This window comes from Spermophilus citellus, assembly GCF_964194105.1.
Source record: "Spermophilus citellus genome assembly, chromosome: 4".
NCBI lineage: Eukaryota > Metazoa > Chordata > Mammalia > Rodentia > Sciuridae > Spermophilus > Spermophilus citellus.
In genome coordinates this window covers 148,520,616-148,548,061 of record NC_138185.1, presented here as the reverse complement: position 1 = coordinate 148,548,061, position 27,446 = coordinate 148,520,616, and the positions used below count along the sequence as shown (strand labels likewise).

At 33.5% G+C, this 27,446-nt stretch overlaps 1 protein-coding gene across 3 annotated transcripts in view; it reads left to right on the top strand.

The window, feature by feature from the left end:
* The window catches only part of TXNDC16 (thioredoxin domain containing 16), a 96,820-nt gene extending 69,768 nt beyond the window's left edge, over positions 1–27,052 (top strand). For all 3 annotated transcript variants that reach the window (XM_081290467.1, XM_081290465.1, XM_081290466.1), the window contains 8 exons: positions 450–509; positions 4,702–4,870; positions 5,408–5,544; positions 12,899–12,983; positions 14,934–15,072; positions 21,353–21,513; positions 22,515–22,705; positions 24,986–27,052. In XM_081290467.1, the coding sequence (XP_081146593.1) occupies positions 450–509; positions 4,702–4,870; positions 5,408–5,544; positions 12,899–12,983; positions 14,934–15,072; positions 21,353–21,513; positions 22,515–22,705; positions 24,986–25,251 (1,208 nt within the window). In that variant the 3' untranslated portion in view covers positions 25,252–27,052. The remainder of the gene's footprint in view (positions 1–449; positions 510–4,701; positions 4,871–5,407; positions 5,545–12,898; positions 12,984–14,933; positions 15,073–21,352; positions 21,514–22,514; positions 22,706–24,985) is intronic.
* Positions 27,053–27,446: the final 394 nt, after the last annotated feature.

The following is a 27,446-nucleotide window of genomic DNA, read 5'->3' as shown; positions in this document are numbered from 1 at the left end:
TAACAGCTTTCCTATGTCCCAAATAGACTGCACATATTGAAACATTTACTTCTAACTGATTCTAAGGAATAAAACTGATTTTATATATCTCTATGAATGTGATTTACGAATTGAAGGTTAATCATTAAACTAGGTATTTAGCTAATTAATTTGAAGACTATTGATTCATGCCAATGATTTTAATATATTAACAGTTCTTATAGATTTATAGGAAATATATACTTTTATCTTCAAATAATAGTCTTTCAACTATATTATTTGCAGTATGAATGTAGAGAGTTGCATTTGGAGCCCTTTTAAGTGGTTGGACAATATTGAGTACTCTCTACTATATTTCTTGTTTGGAAATAATAACTTTGGGTAAACCTATATGTTTGTTATATATAAGTATGGGTGCTTTGGAGATAAACATCTTGTAATATCTATTGAATTTTTTTATTTTAATCTAGGGCATGCAGTATCCATGGCATTTCTACAGTCCTATATTGATGTGGCAATTAAATTAAAAGGTATTATATTGTGATATGCATGCTTATTTTCCTGATTTCTGAGCTGTAATCTTTTTATAAAATGGTGTCATCCTAAAGATATAGAAAACCACATAAAATTTCAGGTTGTTATGTTTATGTATCCAAGGTTAAATTAAATTAAGAGTATCAAAAATGCTTAGAAGCTGGACATGGTGATGCACTGCTATAATTCCAGCAGCTCAGGAGGCTGAGGCAGGAGGATGGAGAGTTCAAAGCCAGACTTAGCAATTTATTGAGGTACTAAACAACTCAGTGAGACTCTGTCTCGAAATAAAATATGAAAAAGAGCTGGGGATGTGGCTCAGTGGTTGAGTGCCTCTGAGTTCAATCCCACGTACCAAAAAAAAAAAAAAAAAAAAAAAAAAAAAAAAAAGGTGCTGAGAAGCCTTCACTTTGATTATTTCATGGGACTTCTAGTAGAAACAAAGAGAGTCCGTGTATTAAGTACTTATGGCTACCCATTGTACCAGTGACCTTTTTGGCTAAATTCAGTCATTCAGCAAACATTTATCGAGTGCCAATTATTATTAAATACTGAAGATAAAAATTTGAAAGGTAAGACCCAGTCTCACAGTCTATCAAAGATCCAAGATCCCTGTGTTCTTGAAGTTATATAATTAGCTCTTCTTGGACTAGGATATTTTTTAATAGTTAGAATCTTTTTGTCTTAACTATTCTATTAAACCTAATCCAGTGGTAGTTAAATAAGAGAATAAGGATTGGACTTTTAACTCAAAATGTCTAGGCCATCATTACATCAAAGGCATGGGGAGAAGTGGTGAGACCTTTTAGTAAAGGGGTAGCAATGGATAAGATGTGTATAATATTTTGTAATCATTTAATATGACAGATGGTAACATATTTTGTGTCCATGGTATGGTTGCTTCCTACTGTTTACCTTGTAAATAGAAACTATCATAGTTAAATAGGCTTATTCTTGGCTCCTCTGAGAATATTATTTACCATTTATCTTTTTTGGGGGGGATGGGGGGTGGGTACCAGGGGTTGAACTCAGGGGCACTCAACCACTTAATCACATCCCCAGCCCTTTTTTGTACTTTATTTTGAGACAGTGTCTTACTGAGTTGCTTGGTGCCTCACCATTGCTGAGGCTGGCTTTGAATTTGCAATCTATTTGCTTCAGCCTCCCTAGCTGCTGGGATTACAGGCATGTGCCACCACACCTGGCTACCATTTAGTTTTGACTTGTATGTGTTGACAGAATAAAAAGGCAGATTACCAATCCAGGACTTGCTTTCTTTTTCATTCAGTATGTTCTTGATGAATAACAATCCTATTAATAATTAGATGTCACATAAACGGACTATTTTGGAAGTTCTGGGGCTTATTGTAGAAATGCATAGTATAGGTAACTATTGTGTCTTGTATTTTGGACTTTTTTAGAATTTGGAATATTTGCATATAATGAGATACATTGGGGATAGGACCCAAGTCTAAACATGAAATTCGTTTGTTTCATGTGCATTCTACACATATAGGCTGAAAGAAATTTTATATAGTATTTTTAATGCACTTAAGTTTTGACTGATTTCTGTTACATGAGGTTAGATATGGAATTTTTTACTTTTGGAGTTCATGTTGGCGTTCAGAGATATTCAGATTTTGTATTTCAGACATTTAGATTAAAGATGTTCATCCTGTTTTATAACTGCAATTAGGATAATCGTAGTACTTTGACATTAGTCCTATTAATTTGTCTTTTAGGTTGACTTCCTGGGAAAAATGTCATTTTTTATTTCCGTCTAAGAATATTTTTTACTCAGTCACAAGGTGGCAGCAAATGTCAAATTTTGATGCTTGACATAGTATCTGTATCAAAGAGAATCTATTTTTTCTGCTTCAAAGTAGGAATTCTATTTGAAATTAATGCATTGGTAAAGAGGAATACAATACTGTAGCTATCTCAGAATATTACACAATTCAGATTGAAATATGAGTAAACACTGAAACCATTTTATAGAAAATAAAAATTTTATAATAACTTCAGCATAAGCAGGCTTATAACTTTTAATAACATGTATCATGTGCTCTTTTTCCAGTTTTAAAGATAATATTAAAGTTTCAACTTTGTAGGGACAAAGTAATATGTTTAGCAGAAGTAGATGTGTTGAGGATGCTTACTGAATGGAAAGAACATCTATATTGTGTACTTGGGTGGCAATATAAGATGGCGCTCTATGTGAACAAGCATCACTTGCTACTTGTTGAGGACATGATTAATAGGAGAACTTTGTGGAAGATTTATCAGGTTTGGTTTTTTTTTTATTGATTGTTCAAAACATTACAGAGCAGGTTTGGTTTTTGAAGGGATAAAAACTTATTTTTGTTTATATGATCATATGTTGTTTAGGTATTAATATATTTTCAAAAGTTTAAAATTTGTTCTTGAAGGAATATCAGTGACCATCCATACATTTTTTTGAGAGAGAGAGAGAAAGAGAGAGAGAGAGAATGAATTTTAATATTTATTTTTTAGTTTTCGGCAGACATAACATCTTTGTTTGTATGTGGTGCCGAGGATCGAACCCGGGCCGCACACATGCCAGGCGAGCACGATACCGCTTGAGCCACATCCCCAGCCCCATCCATACATATTTGTAGACTGAGTACCTACTGTATAACAGACCTTGTGATAAACACTGGAAATATAACAGTGAACTAGACACTGCTTGTTTTATCAGAATTTTAATACTAAATTCTAAGTGATAGATAAGTCATTGCCTTTATGAACTATAATAAAAATCTCTGAAAATATAAAGATGAATTTTCATTATTAAAAATTTGGGATGATAAAATATTTTTTAAAATATTGCATCCCACAAATTGAATCATTTGGTTCAGCTGTATCCTAAATTAATATACAGAGACTTCTTATTTCATATGATATTAAAGTTTATTTTTATTAGAATTTTTTTCTTTCAAAATCTGAATTGTGTGGTGCTTGTTTTGATTTTTGATCTCTTTTCACCCAGAAATTTATGTATTTCAAAGAACTTTACATGTTGGATAATAGAACAAATAGGAATTTCTGCTTTGGATTACAATATGTGATTTTAAGCTGAAATTATAATATTTAGATGGGCATGCCTGCAACCCTAGATGAGTTTTGCATGTGTCATTTACTCACGTGTTTATTAAAGGTGATTCATGTACAAGGACTGCTGTAGATGCTGGAAGTCAGTGGTCACTACTATCAAGCAGCTCTCTTGGTAGGGGCAGACATTAATCAAATAACTAAACAAAGGAATACTTAATTCATAAGGAGATAAAGGAGCATATATCAGAGGAACCTGATATAAATCAGGATGTTTCACAAGTAATCACAAATAATGAAAAAGACCTAACTCTGCAAAGGTTGGTGGTGGGGGCAAGGAGGGGATTTGCTACCAAAACAGGGTTGGTGGGGAGCAGGCTAGCACCAGAACAGACTTGAGTTTTGAAAAGATAATATCTACGATTATTGTAGAGCCATTGAATCCAGAGAAGTGAGTTAGAAGCCTGTTGTAGTTATCTAGGAGAAATGAGGACCAGAGTATTGACAGTAAAGAGAAATGGACAACAATTAGAAATATTTAAACTTAAAGTGGTAAAATTGAAAATGTGTACTGATTGATGAGACATGGAGGGGCTTGGGAATGGGGAGGCATGTAGGATGATGTTTTGTTCTGTGAATTGCACAATTTTCTCCAAGTAACACGGGAAGGAAAACTATATTTGGTTTTAGACAGATATGTAGAGTTTGAAGATGTTTTCATTCTCAGGGAAGAAGGTAGTAAGATTTCATGGTCCTGGAACTTCAAGGAAGAATCTGGGCCAAGGATACACATTTTGTATTCATTAGATTTTTGATGGTTATTGAGATTGTCTAGGAACAGAGTGTAGAACAAGAAGAGAAAGCAGTTTAAACGGAGCCTTGAGGAACTTCCAATTCCACTAGCAGAAGAGCCTTTAAGGAGTACCAAAAAGGAAAAGCAAGAGAGGTAGGAAAGAAGCTGATAGGGAAATTGTCACAAAAATCAAAGGAAGAGTGTTTCAGCAGAAGTGTTCCACACTGAGAGGTTAAAATTGTTGGGCTAGGAAGAGAATGAAGATTCTAGCAGATGATATTCTGCATTAATATCTACAAAATGTGCATTTTCCTTTAATTTAGAGACATCCACTATGCTTCTTACTAGAATAAACTGTGCAGATTGGTCTGATGTATGTACTAAGCAAAATGTCACTGAATTTCCCATTGTAAAGATGTACAAGAAAGGCGAGAACCCAGTATCATATGTTGGTATGCTGGGAACTGAAGGTCTCCTGAAGTTTATACAACTGTAAGTATTCAGCTTCACTATACGATTTTTAATTCTGGGGGTCTGTAGAAGTTCTAATTCTCATATTTGTTGACATCCTTTGTTAAGGATGACATCCTTTATTAAGGATGCATTCCTTGACAGATCACAGAGTAAATATTGATAAGGACTGTCATTGTACATTCCATTATTTTGGGGGAGATGGTTATTTTGTTTATTGAAACTGATTTTTTAAAAGAATAATATTTGTGAGGCATGGAGGGCTGAGGCAGAGGATTGCAAGTTTGAGGTCAACCTGGAAAATTTAGTAAGACTTTTGTTTCAAAAATTTGAAAGAAGAGCTCTGGGGGTGTAACTCACTGGTAGAACACTTGCTTCATATGTGCAGGATCCTGGGGTTGGTACGCCAGTCACATAAAATAAATAAATAGTATTTAGTTGTCTCTTTTTTGTCAAGTTTATCATGTGTAATATGTTGTTTGCTAAGTTCAATGTTTTTTAACAAACTGAAAGATATCTTTAAAAATTGATTTTGAATATAGTTATGTATTTATCCAGCAACAGGATTTCATATCCAGTGAACATAACACTGATCCAGGAAGCAGAAAAATATTTAAGTGGAGAATTATATAAAGACTTGCTCACCTATTCTAGTGTGTCAGTACTGGGACTATTTAGTCCAACCATGACAACAGGTAAGTAGAGTTGAGATTTAAATTAAATAATGTACAGTTAAACATGTATTGTAAATTGTGTGTTATATATACTACATTTTAGAAATGGGGTTTTAGTGCTTGTCTAATGAATTAGCACAAGATCTTCATAGATTTAGTAGATTAGCTTTTTTCATTTTTTTCAAATTATTTTCCCCCAGTTTATTGTTTACTTTTAAACTTTATTTAATAATAGTTTTGTATGTAGTAGTTTAAAATTTGCACTCAAATCTATTGATTTTGATATATATTTTATTGCTTTTAGATATAAAAAAATTCTTATGCTGGGTGTAGTGGCACATGCCTGTAATCCTAGCAGTTCAGGAGGCTGAGGCAGGAGGATCCAGGTTCAAAACCAGGCTCAACAATTTAGCGAGACCATCTTAAAATAAAAATTGAACAATAAAGGGCTAAGAATGTAGCTCAGTGGTAGAGTGCCTTTGGTTTCAATCCCCCCCCCCAATCTTATTGTATCAGTTAATATTCACCTTACTTTAACTATGATATTGTCTTAAATTAATTTATATTATCTCCTTGTTATGAATATTTTTCTTTTTTAAAAGTTGTAGTAAAATATACATAACATAAAATTTATCATCTTAACTGTTTTTAAGTGTATAGTTCTCTAATGTTACATATATTCACACTGTTGTACAACCAACCTCCAGTACCTTTGCATTTTGCAGAACAAAGCACTATATTCATCAAACTCCTCCACCCCATCTCTCCCCTGCCTTTATCACTACCATTCTATTTTCAGTTTTATATGCATCTGACTACAAGGGGAATCACCTATTTCTTTTTCTGACTGATTTACTTGATTTAGCATGATATATTCAAAGGTTATGCTTGCTATAGGATATATCAGAATTTCCTCCCATTTTAAGACTGATTAATATGCCATTATATGCAAATTATATTACCTTTTTACTCTGATTGTATCCTTTGATTTTTTTCTCTTTAAAAGTATTTTAACCATTAAGATATCTTGATATCTGATATGCGGCCAGATACCAACTTAACACTTTCTAAGTAACTAACAGTTACTCTTTTTTTTCCTCTGCTTACATGTGATTTCACCATCCCCATGTTAAATCCATATCTCTGAATGTGTATGCATGTCTTTAAATGCTTTCTATTTCAATCACTTTATCTATTGATACTTCAATTAGTTTTTTTAACTTTTTTATTTATTCTTTTTAGTTACACATGATAGTAGAATGTATTTTGATATATATCATATACATGGAGTGTAACTTCTCATTTTTGTGGTTATACATGATGTTGAGTTACACTGATTGTGTATTCATATAAGAACATAGAAAAGTTACGTCTGATTCATTCTACTGTCTTTCTCATTCCTGTTTCCCTCCTTTCTCCTCGTTTCCCCTTTTCCAATTGGATGAACCTCCACTTCTCCCTTCCCTACCCACCTGTTGTGATTCAGCATCTGCATATCAGAGAGAACATTTGGCCTTTAGTTTTTTAGGATTGGCTCATTTCACTTAGCAAGATAGTCTCTATTTGCACCCATTTACTGGCAAATGCCACAATTTCATTCTTCTTTAAGGTTGAGTAATATTCCATTGTGTATTTTTACCACATTTTCTTTATCCACTTATCCATTTAAGGGCACCTAGGATGGTTCCATAGCTTAGCTATTGTGAATTTAACTGTATACATTGATGTGGCTCTGTAGGCATCCCTTGTGCTGAGACTCAAAAGCCCTTCCAATTTAAAAGCTCAATTCAGTTCTGGGAAATTTTCTTGAAGCATTTCCTTGATGATTCCCTCCTTTTCATATATTGTTTTCCCTTTTCTCCTCATTATCATTCCCAAGCAGTTATCTTCTCCTTTCACAGTTAATCTCCTAGTACTTGCATCAGATTATTCCACTGACCCCACTCGCTACCTTGTAAGCATCATCTACCACCCAGCCAGGATCACTCCCCCTCATTCATGAGGAATTGAGCTTCTGTCATACTGTCATGCTCTTTAGTACTACTACTATTATAATCTTTGGTGATTTGGTATCCACATAGATGATCTTTCCAAAATCTGAGCCTCTCAGTTCTTGACCTTCTAAAAAAACTTTTTAAAATACATGACACATTTTAACATATCATACATACATGAAGTATAACTTCCGATTCTTATGCTTGTATATAATGTGGAGATACACTGGTCATGTATTCATATATGAACCCAGGAAAGTTATGTCTGATTCATCCTACTGTCTTTCCCTTTCCCATCCTCCCTCTCTTCCCCTGACCAATCTGATGAACTTCCACTCCTCCCTACCAGCCAACCTATTGTGAGTCAACATCAGAGAGAACATTTGGCCTTTGGTTTTTGGGGATTGGCTTGTTTCACTTAGCTTGAAGAGCACCTAGGTTGATTCCATTGTGGATTCAGCTGCTATGAACATTGATTGGCCATGTCACTATTGTATGCTGATTTAAATTTTTTTTTTATTGTATATGAACATAATACCTTTATTTTATTTATTTATGTGGTGCTGAGAATTGAACCCATTGTTCCACATAGGTGAGGCAAACACTCTACACAACCCCAGCCCCTAGTATGCTGATTTTAAGCCCTTTGGGTATATGCTGGGGAGTTGGGTAACTGGGTCAAATGGTGGTTCTGTTCCAGGTTTTCTAAGGAATCTCCATACTATTTTCAGGAGGGGTTGCACCTGTTTGCAGTCTCACCAGCAATGTATAAGTGCACCTTTTTCCCCATATCCTCGCCAACACTTGTTACTATTTATATTCTTAATAATTGCCATTCTGACTGGAGTGATATGAAATCTCATTGTAGTTTTAATTTATATTTCTCTAATTGCTAGTGATGTTGAACACTTTTTCATATATTTGTTGACCGATCTTATTTCTTCTGTGAAGTGTCTGTTCAGTTTCTTTGCCCATTTATTGATTGGACTATTTGGTTTGTTTGTTTGTTTTGGTTTAAAGGTTTTTGAGTTCTTTATATATTCTGGAGATTAATGCTGTATCTGAGGTGCAAGTGGCAAAGATTTTCTCCCATGCTGTAGGCTCTCTCTTCACATTCTTGATTGTTTTCTTTGTTGTGAAGAAGCTTTTTAATTTGCTACAATCCTATTTATTGATTCTTGATTTTACTTCTTGCACTTTAGGAGTCTTGTTGAGGAATTTGGTTTCTAAAGCTGACATGGTGGAGAGTTGGGCCCACTTTTTCTTCTGGTAGGTGCAGGGTCTTTGATCCAGTTCCTAGGTTCTTGATCTACTTTGAACTGAGGTTTGTGCAGGGCGAGAGATAGGGGCCTGATTTAATTTTGTGGCATATGGATTTCCAATTTTCCCAGCACCATTTGTTGAAGAGGCTATCTTTTCTTCAATGTATGTTTATGGCACCTTTGTCTAGAATGAGATAATTGTATTTATGTGGGCTTGTCTCTGTCTTCTATTCTGTACCATTGGTCTTCATGTCTGTTTTTGTACCAATACCATGCTGTTTTTGTTACTACAGCTCTGTAGTATATGCAGTATATGTATTCTGGTATTGTGATGCATCCTACTCCACTTTTCCCACTGAGGATTGCTTTGGCTATTCTGGGCCTCTATTTTTCCAAATGAGTTTCTTGACTGCCTTTTCTACTTCTATGAAGAATGCCATCAGAACTTTAATAGAAATAGCATTAATCTGTATATCACTTTTGGTAGTATAGCCATTTTGACAATATTAATTCTGCCTATCCAAGAACATAGGAGATTTTGTCCATCATCTAGGATCTCTTCAATTTCTTTGAGTTCTGTAGTTTTCACTATAGAGGTTGTTCACCTCTTAGATTGATTCTCAAATATTATATATTTTTGAGACTCTTGTGAATAGGATCGTTTCCTAATTTCTCTTTCAGTTGATTCATCACTGATGTATAGAAACATAATTGATTTATTCAATTAGCTTTTCAATACAGTTGAATATATGATTGGTCAAGTCTCTTATTTTTCTTTTTTACATTTTCTTATCTATTTTGCCTTTCATCTCTTCTGTGTGAACATTATTAGTTTCTTATATTTATTATCTTAACTCATTTGATGTCTGCTGATTGTTTTGTGCTTCACTGGTATTTTAGTTTTTCTTTCTTTCTTCCTCTATAGAGTATGCCTCTTTTGTTTGTATCTTCTACAGGGCTAGAGAAAATGTTCTTAAAAAATGAACTTATCATTTCAATTTAATTCTGCCTATCCAGGAACATAAGAGCTTTTGTCCATCTTCTAGGGTCTCTTCAATTTCTTTCTTTAGAGTTATGTAGTTCATTGAAGAACATCTTCATTCAATCATTTTGATGATTTCAACTCCCTCTTGAGGAAGGTGAAGATGTTTTTAATTTCTTTTGTAGTCTTTGTATAGAGCCCCATGTTATGGGTTCAGATTATCATTATTGATGCATTTTTTTCATTAAACATTTGACTTTCCAAAATCTTTTGCATTTACTTTTTCAACATTTTAAGATGAAAATTTTTAAACATACTGCAGAGTTGAAAGATTTACGTGAAAACCTACAGACCCATCACCTATATCTGCCAGTGTTGTACATACCTATACATCGGTCCAACTGTTAATCCATTTTATGTACATACCTGCACCTGTATGCATCTATTAATTCAACTTATTTTTATTTGAATTTAAAATTAATAGTTTTGCATTCAACTTTTACACAATACATATAGCAATTACTTTTACTTTAATAGTTTTCCATGGCATTGTAAACTGCCTTACTTTTTAATATCACAATTTACCTATCCTTAAACTCTTACTCTTTATCTCTTGTTTCATAGGAGTGTCTTTCAGTATGTTTTAAAGGAAGTGTACACACAAGGTATTTTTTTCTGATCAGTAATATTTTCCAGAATGTTATTTTTTGCTATTGCATATTTTTAGCCTTAATATTTTCTTAACTATAATCACTCTCTATTTATCCAGCAGACTTCCCTCATTTTTATTTTTCTTGCCTTTGAAATGAATTTCAAATTCTGAATGAAATCTTTTAAGAATATATGTATGGGAAGAAGATCCCCTATCTTGCAGTACATTTGTACAGATCAGGTGCTGCAAACTGCTTATTAAATTTTGCTTTCTCCAAATTTATGTATTGTAACTTTTTTCTTTTTTCAAAATCTTTAAAAATAAGAGCTAAAGGAACATACACTAAATGAAATTACAAACATATTATTATGTGCTCTGTGACTTGCCATCTTAAAAGGCAAAATCCTAGAATACTTAGCATCTTAATGTGTATACTTTCAATCTAAATCTTTTTAGATTGTGTTTTACTCTTTCTTCCCCTTTTTATATTTTTGTTTCTACAGTTGACTCTGTCTTCTATGTATTTTAGACCTGGTGCCCCAAAGTTTTATTCATTATTTACACTAGACCTCCTTCCAAAAGTAATTTGAATTTTTAGACAATAAAAATAACACAAATAACAATAAATCATTAAAACAAAGGTAAGAGTTATGCAATAAAACACTAAGGGATAATTATGTGAAAATTCCAGAAAACATTGATGATTATAATATAGCCCTGAGCTATCTGTAACAACTAGAAACAAAAAGATGACATTTTTGCCATATTCTCTTTATATAATAAATTATAACATACAAGTTAGGATGCTGATTCATCCACAGAGAAAATGTTTTCCTGTTTGTAAATACTGGGAAGAATTTTTCATATTGTTTTTTAAATAGGGGATCAACATAAGAAACAATGTACTTGATCATTTCTACTCAAATTATGATAAAGTTCACATGTAGTTATCTTTCAACAAAAATCAAAAGCACAATATTAAATCACATAAATATGGTTCTGGTGTGCCAGAATGACATACTATGGATTATGGTGTTGGATATTGAACCCATGGCTTTGTGTATGCAAGGCAAGCACTCTACCAACTGAGCTATATCCCCAGCCCTCATGAAAATACTTTTAACAAAAATTTTCACAAGCAGAGAGGATTCTGTATGAGGAAATTATATGAAAATATTAGTGTGTTTTTCCACTGATATTTACCAAAAATGAAAAGCTGAAACAGATTCCATTATTTCATTGTTTTAAATAAAGATCATCTATTGACTAGAATTTAGCTGTTTTCTCTTAAAACAAAAGTATAGGCATTCAATCCTTTTTTAGTTGCTTATTTTCTTATGAGTCTTTTCTACTTTGCTGTAGCACAGGCTTAAAAATATTTGAATAGGTTACTAGTTTCTCATTAAATTTATGATTATAAATGAGCTCCAGATGCTGCCTATAGGCTGATTAACCGTTCTAGTAAAGTTGATTTCCAAGTTGATTTTCTGCAGACCATGTTACTTAATCTTGTGGAAAGTAATCACACTTTTAAAAGAAAAAGCCCTGAGGTGATCCAATGTTGACAGTGCTTATATTGTGAATTTGCTGCTGACTGGTAAGGTATGGATCAGTGGTTCAGTATGCCTGGTCCTCAAGGTAATTGTATGGATTACTCCTTCCATCAGCATTTGGCTATTTGAGCTGCTGTGAACCTTTGGTACATGGTGCTGAGCTATCATTTGACTTTTCACATGGCAAGAATACTTCATTTACCCATAAGTCACCTCTGCTCTTTTCTCATTAGTCTACAGTGATTTAATTGAAATTTGTTTTTTGGTTATAAAATAGTTATTATTGGGATTCAGAATATGTTGGTATTTATGAAAATGAACTAAAAATCTACAGAAATAATACTTTTAGTTCTGAATATATATATCCTAACAAATAAAAAACAGCAATACACAAATTAGTCAAAAATTCAGAACTAACAAAAATACATTATAGAAAATGTTGAAAATAAAAGGACAAAAGTCCCTTACACAATTCTAACACACACACACTTAGAGAATTAGGATTTTTACTCTTCTTTTTTTTAATGCATGTAGACACCTTGTGAAATGTATCATTTCACATTCCTGCTTCCAGGCTGTAGCTATTCCCATGTACCCTGTCTATGAATAAAAAACAACAGATATTTGTTCAGTCACTCTGTATGGTTAGAGTACTGTAAATCTTGCAAATCACATTTAGAGTACATTCGTTTAGGAAACCATAGTTGTATTATATCAGTGTACATTTCTTTAATAATCCAGTGTCATAAAAATGGATGTATTTTAGAAGCATTCAGATTTATTTTAGAGTTAGTTACTAAGTTATCTAAGGTGTCTTAAATATTTATCTTTGACATTAAATAATGAAGTACTATCACCTATAAATCTATTTATCTGTAGAACCAGCATACATAATATTAAAGGTTTCAGAGTTTTGCCATATGTATTTATAGTCAAAGAAGATTTTACTGAAGCAGGAAATTACCTAAAAGGATGTGTCATCACTGGAATTTATTCTGAAGAAGATGTTTGGATACTGTAAGTTTATTGCTCTTCTAATTTTAGGGAAGAAGAAGCTATGCAATGGTTTATTGCTTGTCTTTACACTGCTGATCTAGGAAGATAGTTCAGAAACATAAGTAAATTTATAATTTCCCTTCTAGGAAATACCAGGCTATTAAGATTTAAATGTTTATATAGATATATATTTGTGTGTGTGTGTGTGTGTGTGTGTGTGTGTGTGTCCATACCATAGCACCCACAGGGGTAATCTTAGATTCATACTTCATATTCATTTCCTCTTTGGGTTTGAATGCAGTTTGGATTCTTTGGAGGTGTCATAGTTTTTGAGAATTTTGCTTCTCTAGCATTTGAGGGTTTTGTTTGTTTGTTTGTTTTGCTACTGAAGTATATGTTTTAAAAAATCACTTTTTAGTTACTTTAGTTGCTTTGTCTGGAAGATGAGGCTCCTATGATTACCAAAATATTGTAGTTGCTTTTATGGTTTGCATATGAGATATCCCCCAAAATGTCTGTTAATGCAGGAATATTCAGATAAATGATTGGATTATGAGAGCTGAAACCTAACCAGTCAATACAGCTTGAATGGGTGGTAACTGCAGGCAGGTGTGATATGGCTGGAGGAGATTGGTCATTGGAGGCATGCCCTGGAACTATTTATCTTCCCTGAGGTCCCTTTCCCCTTCTCTGTGTTTCCTGGCTATCGTAAGCCGAGTAGTACTCTTCTGCTATGCCCTTCCACGATGTCTCATTTGGGCCAAGAGCAACAGAGTTGGCTGACCATAGACTGAACCTCTGAAACCATGAATTAAAGTAAACTTTATTTTGGTCACAGTGACAAAAGGCTAACACAGTTGTTGTAGAAAGAAGGACTAGATTGCAAGTTTGGAGACTGTTTTTAATACAATGACATTCTACGTTAATGGTTCATTTTGGGGTACAAATAAACTAGTTTATAAACCCCAGCCATTTGTCTTTCTTACATTCTGACTATAATATTCCTAATTGTGATTTCGGAGCTTAAAACATTCATCTTAAACATTGCTCTTGATGATGCTTTTGTTTGTTCTGTGAAATCAATAATTTTTGTATATACTGAACTAGGAAAATATGAGACCTATCCATCTGATAATGTATATCAATTGCTATTATTTATTGCCAATATGCATTTAATTATAGTCCATAGAATTAGATTGGTGATTTACAGAGTGTTTTGTTTATAATTAGCTGGTCAACTAAGGTTCCTCTAAGTGATCTGAAGACTGGGCTCGATAACCTCAATAATATTATATTGTCTCTACATTGTTCTGGCATGAGTTTAGTTTTTATGTGTGTTACTACCTTATTAATAATTTCCCATTAAGCTTTTTACCTATTCACAAAACTTCTTTTTAGGTGTTGTTAGCGAAAATAGTGGGAGGGTGGGTTTGGGCTATTGTGTCAGTGGAGAGAACACGCACTCCATTTGAGTTCCTTATTTTAATTCACTGTCTACTATTTATCACTCTGTGAATTCATTTTTTCCCCCCTCTAAAATGGAGTGTTATGGGCTACTTTCTGGGGGATATTCTGAGGATTAAATGAAAACATAACTAAGCTAGTACATTGCCTGGCAAATAGTAGATTTCTCATAGGTGCCCATATCCTTAGTAGTGTGGTAAGCATTCCAAAGGGGCCACAAGCCTTTCAGTGCATTCTAAATCCTATGTAGTCATTTTCTTGATGAGTAAGTTGTGTGGGGGGAAAGAAAATCTATCTAGATTATTATCTGTTGCTTTCTATTAATTGAGTTTATCAAGGATCCTGAACAGATAGTTTCACATAGAAAATGAGTTTGGGAATTGAGTTAATTTTTTCCTTGGAGGCAGGGCTTTTTCCTTGGAGGCTGTGACTTGCTGGCCTATTTTTTCATGTCTTTGATGACCTCCTGTATTTGATTGTGAATTTTAATACTACATTTCTCTATAGGTCAAATAAATATGCTGCAACTCCTCCAGCCCTGCTACTTGCCAGACACAAAGAAGGCAAAATTGAGAGCATTCCACTTGCTAATACCCATGTGCAGGACATAGTTCAAATAATAACAAATGCATCACTAGAAACATTTGTAAGTATATTTTATAATCAGGTTATTTAGGATGAAATCTAGACCAATTAAAGATAGTATACAGTAGAACACAATTTTCCAGTTTGGGGTGGCAAAGGATACCATGTTTTGTGGGCTGAAGATTGATTGGGTTGCTTTGTTTTATTCATTCATTATGCATACAGCTTTTCTAGTCCACTGCCCAAAGCTTACCTGTGTGGCTGAAGTCGGTTGAAGTCAAACTTGTTACAAAGTAAATGGATTCTAAAGAGTCAGACTGCCTGGTTCTAAATCCTTGCTTAAATCCTCACTGGCTCTATGGTACCCTCTCTGCTCCTAAGTTTCCATATGTGTAAAATATAGATTATTATATTATATATTATAAAATATAGAGAGTTATTGTGAGGAACAGTTAAGATGTATATAGTGCTTTATGGACAATGCTTGGCCCATGGTAAATATTCAACAGATGTTAGTTACTATTTATACAGTTTTAAAACAAACTGTCTTATTAAAGTCCTTTTCCAGTGCTTTACTTTAATAGTGGATTCAAGGGCACAACAAATGTAACCTGCAATACTTGATTTCAGTTGTTTTGCATATATGTTAAATATAGCTATAATATTATATATTTATACTCCTATATTTTTAAAGTGGCACAAAGAACACCATTTAAATCAGATAAAAGGTTGAATTACTAATTTTCCCATTATGATGTTTGTTGTCATGATTATCTAAATGACAATACATTGAGGCTCAAATAATTGACTGTTGTCTTTAATAAATCTGTTACCTAAATTTTTGTTCCCCTCTCTTCCTCCCTCAAAGTTACAAGTTATAATTAATTAAATCATTAAGTTAATATTTTCAGGATGTAGTTTTCTAAATGATTTATAAAAATAGTAGCATGTTTGTTTTTAATGACATGTGATTAAATAAATATTTCCTTAACATGTACATAGTATTGTAACTTGAGATTCTTTTTTTCTCAAAAACTGCAAAAAATAATCAAGAAAATTAGAATCAACCATAATTTCTCTAAATTTGGGAACATATTTCTCCAAAGTTTAGAAAAATTGCATGTCTTTTTATATTAAGTATATTTCAAAGAATGTAGATATGCATATTGATTTTAATATCTGTTTTCTGTTGTACTAATGTTCCATGATTCATTTAATTAATTTTCTACTGACACTTAAGTTGTCCTCAAGACATCTTGATCTTTTCACCTGACAGATATAGGAAAGAGCAGCATCCATCACTGATCTTTCTTTTCACAAATTCATATTCTAGTTAGTTACCTTTCTGAAAATAGGCCTAACCATGTCACTAATCTGACACAAAAGTCTTCTTGATATTCCCTGGATTAAGAACTCATCAAGGCATCACCCGTCTGGTCTCAGCCATGTTTGCCTCTTGCAGTCTTAAATCGGGGACCTTTTATTTCACTGATCCCAGTATTGTTTGCTTTAACACCTCTCTACCTATCCTCATGATATTCCCTCCATCTGTGATCCCTGCTCAAGCATGCACCTTACTCTGTCAAGAACTTATTCCTTATACAAAATCCAGCTCAAATATCACTTCCTGAAATCACTCACAAGCTCCTCTGTCTTGTTTTTTTAAGCTTGTTTAATTTTGAGCCCATAGGTTTCCTTATTGTCATTCATGAATAATATTTTCAAGGATCACAGTAGTTTGGATAATTAAGTTTTTCCTCTTAACTAATTAATTAGTTAATTAAACAAACTCTGGGGGCTGAGGTTGTGGCTCAGTGGTAGAGCACTTGCCTAACATGCTTGAGGCACTGGGTTTGATCCTCAGCACCACATAAAAATAAAGATATTGTGTCCACCTAAAAACTAAAAAATAAATATTTTTAAAAAATTAAACCAACTCTGGACTTGTAACTAATTTCCCTATTTCTGCTATCATTCAGCCAGGGTTCAGAAATATCCTTAGATATTAGTTCTAAAAACTAGCTAAGGTTACTGTCACATGACGTATAGTGGTAATTACTATGCTTACCATATACAGATGATCATCATCTCCAAATATAAGGCAAATCATCTGTGCATAAGAAAAAGCTGGCATTTTCATGTAATGCTGTAAGGGAGCAGAGTACCTCAACAGAGCTGGAAAGATCTATGGGATACTTAGTTTCATTTCCCATTTTGAAGTCTAATGTAGGAGGAGACCTTTTAAGGTGGGCGATGGGAGTTGGAATTTGGAAGGAATAATGATGTAATGTTTTTGTGTTGGTGGACTCAGCAGAGATTTTTAAAAAATTTTTAGTTTAATGTATCCTTAATAGTTGACTATATTGAATGTGTTTTAATACTTCAATAAATATATGTAACATGTATAATGATAAAAAAAGTGTCTCCTCTTCTTTGAGGGCAGGGAAGTATCTCCTTTCTTTAAAGATTCAGCACCCAGCATAACATCTTGAACTCTGTAGTTCTCAATACATTTTGAGTTGAGCAGTGATGGCTGTATCACCTAATGTTTCTGCTGGCTCAGTAACATCTGTCAATATTTAGGAGGGGGATATAACTCCAGTGGAAGAGTAAAAGATGATACTTTATACAAGAAACCAAAAGAGAGGAATTCGGAGAAAAAAAGAGATCTAAGATTTAAGTCTTAAAAAAGGAAGGTCTAAGATTTTGAATATGAAATCAGAATGGAACAGAATAGAACAAAAATGAGAATTAGCAGAGAAAAGCCACTTTGAGAACTAAGTAGGGAAAAGTATATGCCAGAGTTTGATGTCTGAGGATGAACTATGTCTGAGATGAATCTCTGTACTCAGAGGTTGTTGGCACAATTAAAAATATAAAATTGTTGTAGATTCTTTTTGTGCTCCAATGGAACGGGAAGCTGATGAACAGGATGCTTGCCTTCTAGTTTCAGCTCCTTCCTACTTAACTCTGAGACTCAAGCAAGTTAGCCTCTGTGTGTATGTTTCCTCATCTGACACCTGGGGCTTATTTGTCTGATAGGGGATGATTTAATCTAGCTCACATGTATAGCCAGATGATGAAATAATAGATGTGGATCTAAAAATGGAAAATGGTAGAAGACTTCACTATTTGTAAGTCATGGATATTTTTAATCCTAAATATATTAGCATTGTTATTGATCTTCCTAATTCTTTTAATAAACAACCTGGACAAATTGTCTTCTACAGATACATTTTGAAAAATAGTTACTACTTTTAAGAGTAAAAATGGTAAAACACTTAGAATTCAAATTCCTTATTAAATTCCTTCTTTGAGTTACTTTAAACTCAAAAGGAATAAACTTGACTTTTGGATTTGTTTTAGCATATTTTATGCCCCCAAATTCACAGTCTTGGAAAATATAAAATTTTATTAATTTTTTAAGTAATCATAGCCATGTGCATTAGTACACCCCTGTACTTCCAGATACTTGAAGCTGAGGCAAGAAGAGTGCAAGTTCAAAGCCAACCTAGATAACTTAGCAAGACCCTGTCTCAAAAATTAAAAGGAATTGAGGTGTACTCAATGGTAGAAGACTTATCTAGCATGTGCAAGGCTCTGGATTTGATCTCCAGTAACCCCCCCCCCCAAAAAAAAGCGAAAAATAATAATAGACATTAAAGAAAAAGATTATATATTTGAAACCCAGCTTATATATATTTTTAAATTCATTTATTTACTCTAATTTATTATACATGACAGCAGAATGTATTTCAATTCATTGTACACATATAGAGCATAATTTTTCATGTTTCTGGTCATTCCCAAAGTAGAGGCACACCATTCGTGTCTTCATACATGTATTTAGGGTAATGATGTCTATTTCATTCCACTATCTTTCCTACCCCCCATCCGCTCCATTTGCCCTATCTAAAATTCCTCCATTCCTCCCATAATCCCCCCACCATTCCCATTATGCATAAGCATCCACATATCAGAGAAAACATTCAGCATTTGGTTTTTGGGGGATTGGCTTACTTCACTTAGCGTACTATTCTCCAACTCTATCACCTTTACCTGCAAATGCCATGATTCTATTCTTTTTTAATGCTGAGTAATATTCCATTGTGTATATATATACCACAGTTTCTCTATCGATTCATCTACTGAGGGCATCTAGGTTGGTTCCACAATTTACCTATTGTGAATTCTGCTGCTATAAACATTGATGTGGCTATGTCACTGTAGTATGCCGTTTTTAAGTACTTTGGGTATAAACCAAGGAGTGGTATAGCTAGGTCAAATGGTGGTTCCATTCCAGGTTTTTCAAGGAATCTCCATACTGCTTTCCATATCAGTAACACCAATTTGCAGTCCCACCAGCAATATATGAATGTGCCTTTCTCCCCACATCCTTGCCAACACTTATTGTTGTTTGTATTCTTAATAGCTGCCATTCTGACTAGAGTGAGATAAAATCTTTAAGTAGTTTTGATTTGCATTTGTCTAATTGCTAGAGATGTTGAACATTTTTTCATGTATTTGTTGATTGTATATTATCTTCTGAGAATTGTCTGTTCAGTTCCTTGGCCCATTTACTGATTGGGTTGTTTGATTTTTAACATTAAGGTTTTTGAGTTCTTTATATATCGTAGAGATTAGTACTCATTCTAAATAGAGAAAAATTGAAAGCATTCCCTCTAAAAATTGGAACAAGGCAGAGATAGGCCCTCTTTCACCATGTCTATTTAACATAGTTCTTGAAACTCTAGCCAGAGCAATTAGACAAATGAAAGAAATTAAAGGGATTCTGGTAGGAAAAGAAGAACTCAAACTATCACTATTTGTCAACAACATGATTCTATACCTAGAGGATCCAAAAACTTCCACCAGAAAACTTCTAGAGCTAATAAACGAATTCAGCAAAGTAGCAGGATATGAAATCAACACCCATAAATCAAAGGCATTTCTGTATATCAGTGAGAAATCCTCTGAAAGAGAAACTAGGAAATCTACCCGGTTTACAATAGCCTTAAAAAAATACTTGGGAGTCAACAAAAGAGGTGAAAGACCTCTACAATGAAAACTACAGAATGCTAAAGAAAGAAATTAAAGAAGACCTTAGAAGATGGAAAGATCTCCCTTGTTCTTGGATAAACAGAATTAATATTTTCAAAATGACCGTACCACCAAAAGTGCTATACAGATTTAATATAATCCTAACCAAAATCCCAATGACATTCCTCATAGAAATAGAAAATGCAATCATGAAATTCTCTGGAGAAATAAGAGACCCAAAATAGCCAAAGTATCCTAAGCAAGAAGCGTGAAGCAAGTGACATCACTATTCCAGACTTGAAACTATATACATACAGAGCAATAGTAACAAAAATGGCATGGTATTGGCACCAAAATAGATTTGTAGACCAATGGTTCAGAATAGAAGACACAGAGACAAACTCACATAAATACAGTAATCTCATAGTAGACAAAGGCACCAAAAACATATATTGGAGAAAAGATAGCATCTTGTCAAATGGTGCTGGGAAAACTGGAAATCCATATGCAGCAAAATGAAATTAAGCCCCTCTCACTATGCACAAAACTCAACTCAATGTGCATCAAGGACCTAGGAATTAGACCAGAGACCCACCCTGTACCTAATAGAAAATAAAGTAGGCCTAAATATTTATCATGTTGGATTAGGCCCCAACTTCCTTAGTAAGGCTCCTATAGTGCACAAAATAAAATCAAGAATCAATAAATGGGAGCTCCGGTTGTGGCTCAGTGGTAGAGTGCTCACCTAGTATGCACGAGGCCCTGGGTTCGATCCTCAGCACCACATAAAAATAAATAAATAAAATAAAGGTATTGTGTCCAACTACAATTAAAAAATAAATATCAAAAAAAGAATAAATAGGATGGATTCAAACTGAAAAACTTCTTCTCAGCAAAACAATCAGTGAAGTGAATAGAGAGCCTACAGAATGGGAGCAAATGATTACCAGCTTATATTTTTAATAAAAAATTTTGTTATATTTTTCCTCTAAGAGTTTGGTTTTTTATATGTATATTGACCAATCTAACCCCAGATTTTAGTATATGAAATTATTAAAAGTATTAAATTAACTTATTCTCAAAGTAATTTTATTTTGAATATAACTCATTAAGATGAGTTGAGATTGAATAAACTCTGGAGAGTCATAGTTATTAATGTGGCTCAATCTCTATTTAAGTGAAAATGTGTTTGAATTATATTTTATGAACTAAAATTGAGTGATTTGAATATTTTCTATTTTATGTATTATCATTCCCATGCTTTGGGGTTTTTTTGTTTGTTTGTTCTTCTCTTTTAACAGCCAGAAATAACTGTAGAAAATCTTCCCACTTATTTAAGACTTCAGAAACCATTTCTTATTTTGTTCAGTGATGGCAGCATAAATCCTCAGTATAGAAAAGCAATATTGACACTAATGAAACAGAAACACTTGGATTCTCTTATTCCTTGCTGGTTAAATCTGTAAGTATATTTTCATTTTTTATATGTAAGAGATAAAGTATAATTATTATATTTTCATAACAAAAAGAAACTCTATAACTTTGCCTTGGAAGTTAATATTAATGGGACCAAATATGTTGTCATGGTACTTTAGTAACTAACTTCCCATAGACAAGGTCCAGTTTGACCTGTTTCAAATTGAATTTTATTCTGTAGTGTGTGTGTGTGTGTGTGTGTGTGTGTGTGTGTGTGTATACTCCTGGAGACTGAACCCAGAAGTGCTCTACCACTGAGCCTCATCCCCAACTCTTTTTAAATTTTAATTTTAGATAGGGTATTGCTAAATTACTAAAATTAGCCTCAAACTTTTGATTGCCCTACCTTAGCCTCTGGGAATACAGGCATGTACCACCACTCTTGACTACAATAAATTTTTTAACATAATCATTTTTCTGATTTTAAAAGTAATTGTTGTTCATTGGAAAAAAATGGCAAATACAAAAAAGTAAGCATTGTGATATTGTTCTGTTTTCTGTGTTTCTGTATTGTTATAGTCCAGCCATAATGTTATAGACAGATTTTAGTACACCCAGCAGCAGTACTTCCTGGTACATTTGCTGGATATATGGCTTGTGTTACTTGAAGTGTCTATCATAAGTGTTTATCATATATAACCCTTTAATTGTTGAACTGACATGTGATCAGGTACTTGGCTAAACTTTCAGATGAGCCTATTGACTGTATCAAACCTAAGCTGACAAGCCTTCACAATGTGTGTGCTTGTTTTGAAAACTGTCATTGACTGCCTTTTTTCCTTGTAAGAGAAAGAAAGCACCCGTGTTAAAATTAAAAAAAAAAATCTAATTACTAATGCCATAGTCATAGACCTCTTAGATTTTAGAATGTCTTTTTATAGAATAAATTTACTGACATGATACTAATTAAAGTTTAATATTTCATAAACTTATTTTCATTTTTGTGATAGAACTATTAATTAATATTTTCAATTGTTCCTCTTATAGGAAGAACACTCCTGTGGGGAGAGGAATCTTGCGGGCATATTTCAGCCCTCTGCCTCCCCTTCCTCTTCTTGTTTTGGTGAATCTGCATTCAGGTGGCCAAGTATTTGCATTTCCTTCCAATCAGTCTATAACTGAACAAAATCTTGTGTTATGGCTTAAAAAGTTAGAAGCAGGACTAGAAAATCATATCAGTAAGTTTTTCTATTTTATTTAATACACTCAGTTCTTCATTTTGTTCTGTTGATTTTTAAATTTCAGTTGTAGCTAATGAATACTGGTATGTGTTGAATGGTGTTTATAAGTATCCTAAGTATTAATATGCTGATATCATTGTCCATAGAACAGTCTGATTATGAGACTAAGGTGAAAAGCCTCAGTTGGGGACAGTGGACTTACCTACTAAGCAGTCAGCTCACTTACTAAATCTCTCTTTTATCTTGAATTTTAATTCTTGGAGTCCATGTTGCTCCTATAGATTGCCAATATCTTCAAAAATGATTTTTGTAATTTATCCAACTTAAAAAAAATCCTTACCATGGAAGCACTGACCTACCCAAGCCTAAGTCCTTCTTGCTGCTTTTATGAAGCTTAAAATTGTTGATTTCACAGATACTTCTAGTATAGCTTTTTCATATGAATGCCAGTTTTTTCTATAACTATGGGCAAAAATTTGTGGTTTTATAGAAAAAGGACACTTTAAAAATAGTACATTATTATCATATAAAACTCTAGTTTTAAGTATTTTAAGAAGGTGTATCTTGAACTAACTATCTCTCAGTTTCTCCGTCCACATTTGTTGTTCTTGCTTTTGTTAATCAGGTGGGTCTACCCTTTTGGTTGTGGTGTACATGGCTTTTACACTGTAATAGGCAAATTACTTCATAGAAAGTTATTGTTGGCATAAAAGTCATAGTCAGTATTTATTGAGCATGTGCACTTTTCCCCGCATGGGAACATTTCAGTGATTATCTGATTTAGTCTCCTTATAACCCCAGAGTTCTGGTTCTGGATATTGTCATTATATATTTTTTTCCAGATTAAGAAAATAGAGGTTAGTAACTTGTCAATGGTAATTGAACCAATAATTATCAGAGTAGGAATTCAAACCAAACAGCATAACTTCATAGCTTCTACTGTTAATCAAATTTCCTAATGAATTGAATGCATAATTGTGCTTATTTTATTGAGTCTTCAAGTAACCATATAATTAAAATCATCTGTGTAGTCATCAATATCTCCATAGATATACTACCAAATCTATACACATAAATATCTGAGAGAAGCAATTTGGCTTAATGAAGTAATATTCTAGTAAATATAATTATTTTATATTTAACTTGAATAATTATAATAACAGCTAACAGAAATGCATTTTATTAATTATTTCATCTAACTGTCACAAAAAGCCTGAGGTAGGTATTACCTACAAAAATCTGTCTGTTAAATGGAGAAAAGTTAATTTCTTATATGTTATCAGCTTTAAGTAGTTTTCCTTTTCTAATGACCAATATTTTAAAATAATGTTAAGATTCACTTCCATGAAGCTCATCTGAAAAAAATCATCCAGTAATTGTCTACACATAGTATAGTCAACTCCATAGCAATTTTAAATTATTCCTATCTATAATTATTTTTGTAAAATACACTTTTCATGAAGTGTTTGGAAAGGATCTTAATCAAAACCTGTAAGAACAGAATATCCTTTAAGATATAAGGCAACACTTATATCAATACAATAATAATATCTAAATATATATGTTCCAAAATGTTTTTCTGGAATGACTTATGAGACATAGTTACCATATTTGGAGATTGAGATTGGAGTAAGGAGGGAAGTAGGAGACTTCATTGTAGTTTGAATCTGTGTGTACGTAATCTTATTACATATATTGCTATTTTTGAAACCCCAACAAGGATTAATTGGCAGTAAGATTATGAACCTTTTTTCCCCATTAACGTTTATCACTATATAGAAAATAATGGCTTGTAAATATAATGTAAAATAAGACTGCCGCAGTCCAGCTGCAGCAAAATAACCAGGGGGTGACGAACAACTTGTGTACATTGATACAGCAGGAGTGGGAGCCGTTTATTGTAGGACAGGAGGGATATATATACATTCCACACAGCTTATCTTAATTAACATAAACTCGATACAGCAGTCAACCAATAAGGAATCTCCACATTTAATGGCTTGCTGGCGTTACTTCACAAACCACTCCCTCTGGCAAAATGCCAGGTGCCATCCAGACTTGTTTACAGACCCTAACATAAGACAGTAGCTAGTGATAAATATATCAAATTTCCTAATCACAATGGTATTAGAAATATCAAGCTAAGTAAAACTAATAAGGCCTTCATGCCTACAAATATATTTTTTCAAAATGAAACATTTTCTAGTATATTCATGTGATGATTTTATAGATGATTTTATAGTTAGTCATTAACCCTTGGTTATGTTTTCCTTCCAGCAATTTTATCTGCTCAGGAATGGAAACCCCCTCTTCCAGCTTATGATTTTCTAAGTATGATGGATGCTGCAACAGCTCCACATTCCACTAGGAAAAAGCCTCAGTATACGAAAGAAACAGATGTGCCAGAGAATGACAAGGAACAGCATGAAGACAAGTCGGCCATCAGAAAAGAGCCCATTGAAACACTGAGAATAAAGCACTGGAATAAAAGTAACTGGTTTAAAGAAACAGAGAAATCCCTTAAGCATGATAAAGAGTTATGATGCTCAGAAGTAAGCTAATTTGATAGGGCTGTCATTTCCAAAGTCTTTTTAGCTTCTTTGAGAGACTTGAGAATTTATATAATTAAGGAATGATACTAAATCATGTCAAATAGACCAGTGCCATCTAGTAGAATTTTAATGCAAGCCACAAAATTTTCTAGTAGCTACATTTTATATATGTATATATTATTTTTAGTTATATATGGACACAATATCTTTATTTTGTTTATTTATTTTTATGTGGTGCTGAGGATCAAACCCAGTGCCTCACATGTGCAAGGTAAGTGCTCTGCCACCGAGCCACAACTCCCACCCAAGTAGTTATACTTTTTAAAAAGTAATATTGTTTTAAAAATGTCTTTCACCCAGTAAGAATACCTAAAATAGCTCAATTAATATAAAAATCATTGATAGATTTACTTTTTTTTCTTTTTTAACCAAGTTTTCAGAATGCAGCATGTATTTTACACTTAACTGCTATTTCACTATGGAGTAGCCTGTGTTTCAGGTGCTCATTAGCCACATGTGGTGGGTGACTATTATATTGAACAGCTCAGTATTAGTCAAAAACTAGTATAAGCAATTTTAACTTAGTTTTACCCATGGTATATTTTGGGATTAAAATTAAAATGCAGCACTAGTTTAATCACAGTTTACTCCTCAGTGGAGTGATATATCATGTTGTTAAAATCAGTGTTTTTCAACCAGGGTACTCTCCCACCCCAGGGGACATTTGGCAATGGCTAGAGACAATTTTGAAGTCATACTTAGGGATGGTACTGGCATGTAGTGGGTAGAGATCAGGAATGCTGTTTAATATCCTACATTGGGCAGCACCCCCCTCAAACAATTATCCTGCCCCAAATGTCAGTAGTATCAGGGATGAATAACTAACTAACCTATGGCAGAAGGGACTTCCACATTTTCTGAATCCTCTCAATTATGTTTAAAAAATGTGGATATTAAAGATAAGTATTAGGTGGTCTTAATTGTTATCTAGATACATCCTTATAAATTTATTTTTATTTTTTCAAAAAGTAATAAGGTAAACTCACAAAAGACTCAAAATTGTGTGTGTGTGTGTGTGTGTGTGTGTGTGTGTGTGTGTGTGTGTGGTCTGAAATTTAGCACTATAAGCTACAGATATGTTTTCTGGAATTCAACATATTGCTATCTCCTCACAAAAAGAGAAGCTCCCTATCTGAGCCATGTCTGAAATCTACTACTCTTGGACAAATCAGTTGATCTCCCTGGGCGATAGAGCCTTGTCTTTATAATGAGAGGGCAGGGTTGGCCAAAAAATTATTTTTTCCTTTCACATCACTTACTGTTGGGCTGATTGTTTGCAGCAGCTGTCTCATTGCTCTCCATTTTGCAAGACATTGGTTGAAAACCTCCAACCTGGTGATCTACTGTATTTAAAGTATCTCATTTTAAAGATTTTCTCCATGTGTGGCATGCTCAGAACAACTGAATAATTGGAATTTTACAGTTAAATTTTAATAAATCTGTATCTTTCACTGTACTATTTGCCATTTTCAGCAACCGCTTAGTTTACTTCCTATAGCATGGGGTGCCTTACTAGTTTGGTTTCATTCTTATATACTTTTCTAATGTGGGAGATGCCAAGAGTGAACTCCAATATTGTTTTTAGTAATTAAACATCATTCTTCATTTAAAAATGCTAATTATCTACAAGCACATAGAAACATTAAATTGATTTATCATTGTATCATAACCAGTGATTTGGATACCCATTAATATAAATGTTTATTTTACAATTTTAAATAAAGTATCTGGATTTCAGACCACCTTTCAAAGCTTTCTTTGACCTCCAAATGCCCTTTATTGGGCCACCTACTTTGTATCAGTTGCATGTCTTTGGTTCCAAGCAATAGAAATTCAACTTTGGCTAACTTAAGCAAAATGGGAATGTGAGTAATATACAGAACTAGAAGAAAAATCAAACCAGTCTTTGAAAAGACAGGAATCAAGGCTGGTATGGGTCAGGAGTAAGAGCTCACCTGGTATCTTCTGAATCAGTTCCATCTGGTATCTTCTGTGACTCAGGAAAGTCAATGAGTCCAGTCCCTCAATTAGAGAAAGACAAGACTCTTGTATCAGCAGCCCTTACAAGACCCCCAATGCAAAAGAGGAAAATCTCACCAAAGAATTCTCAGTTCTGTTCACTAGAA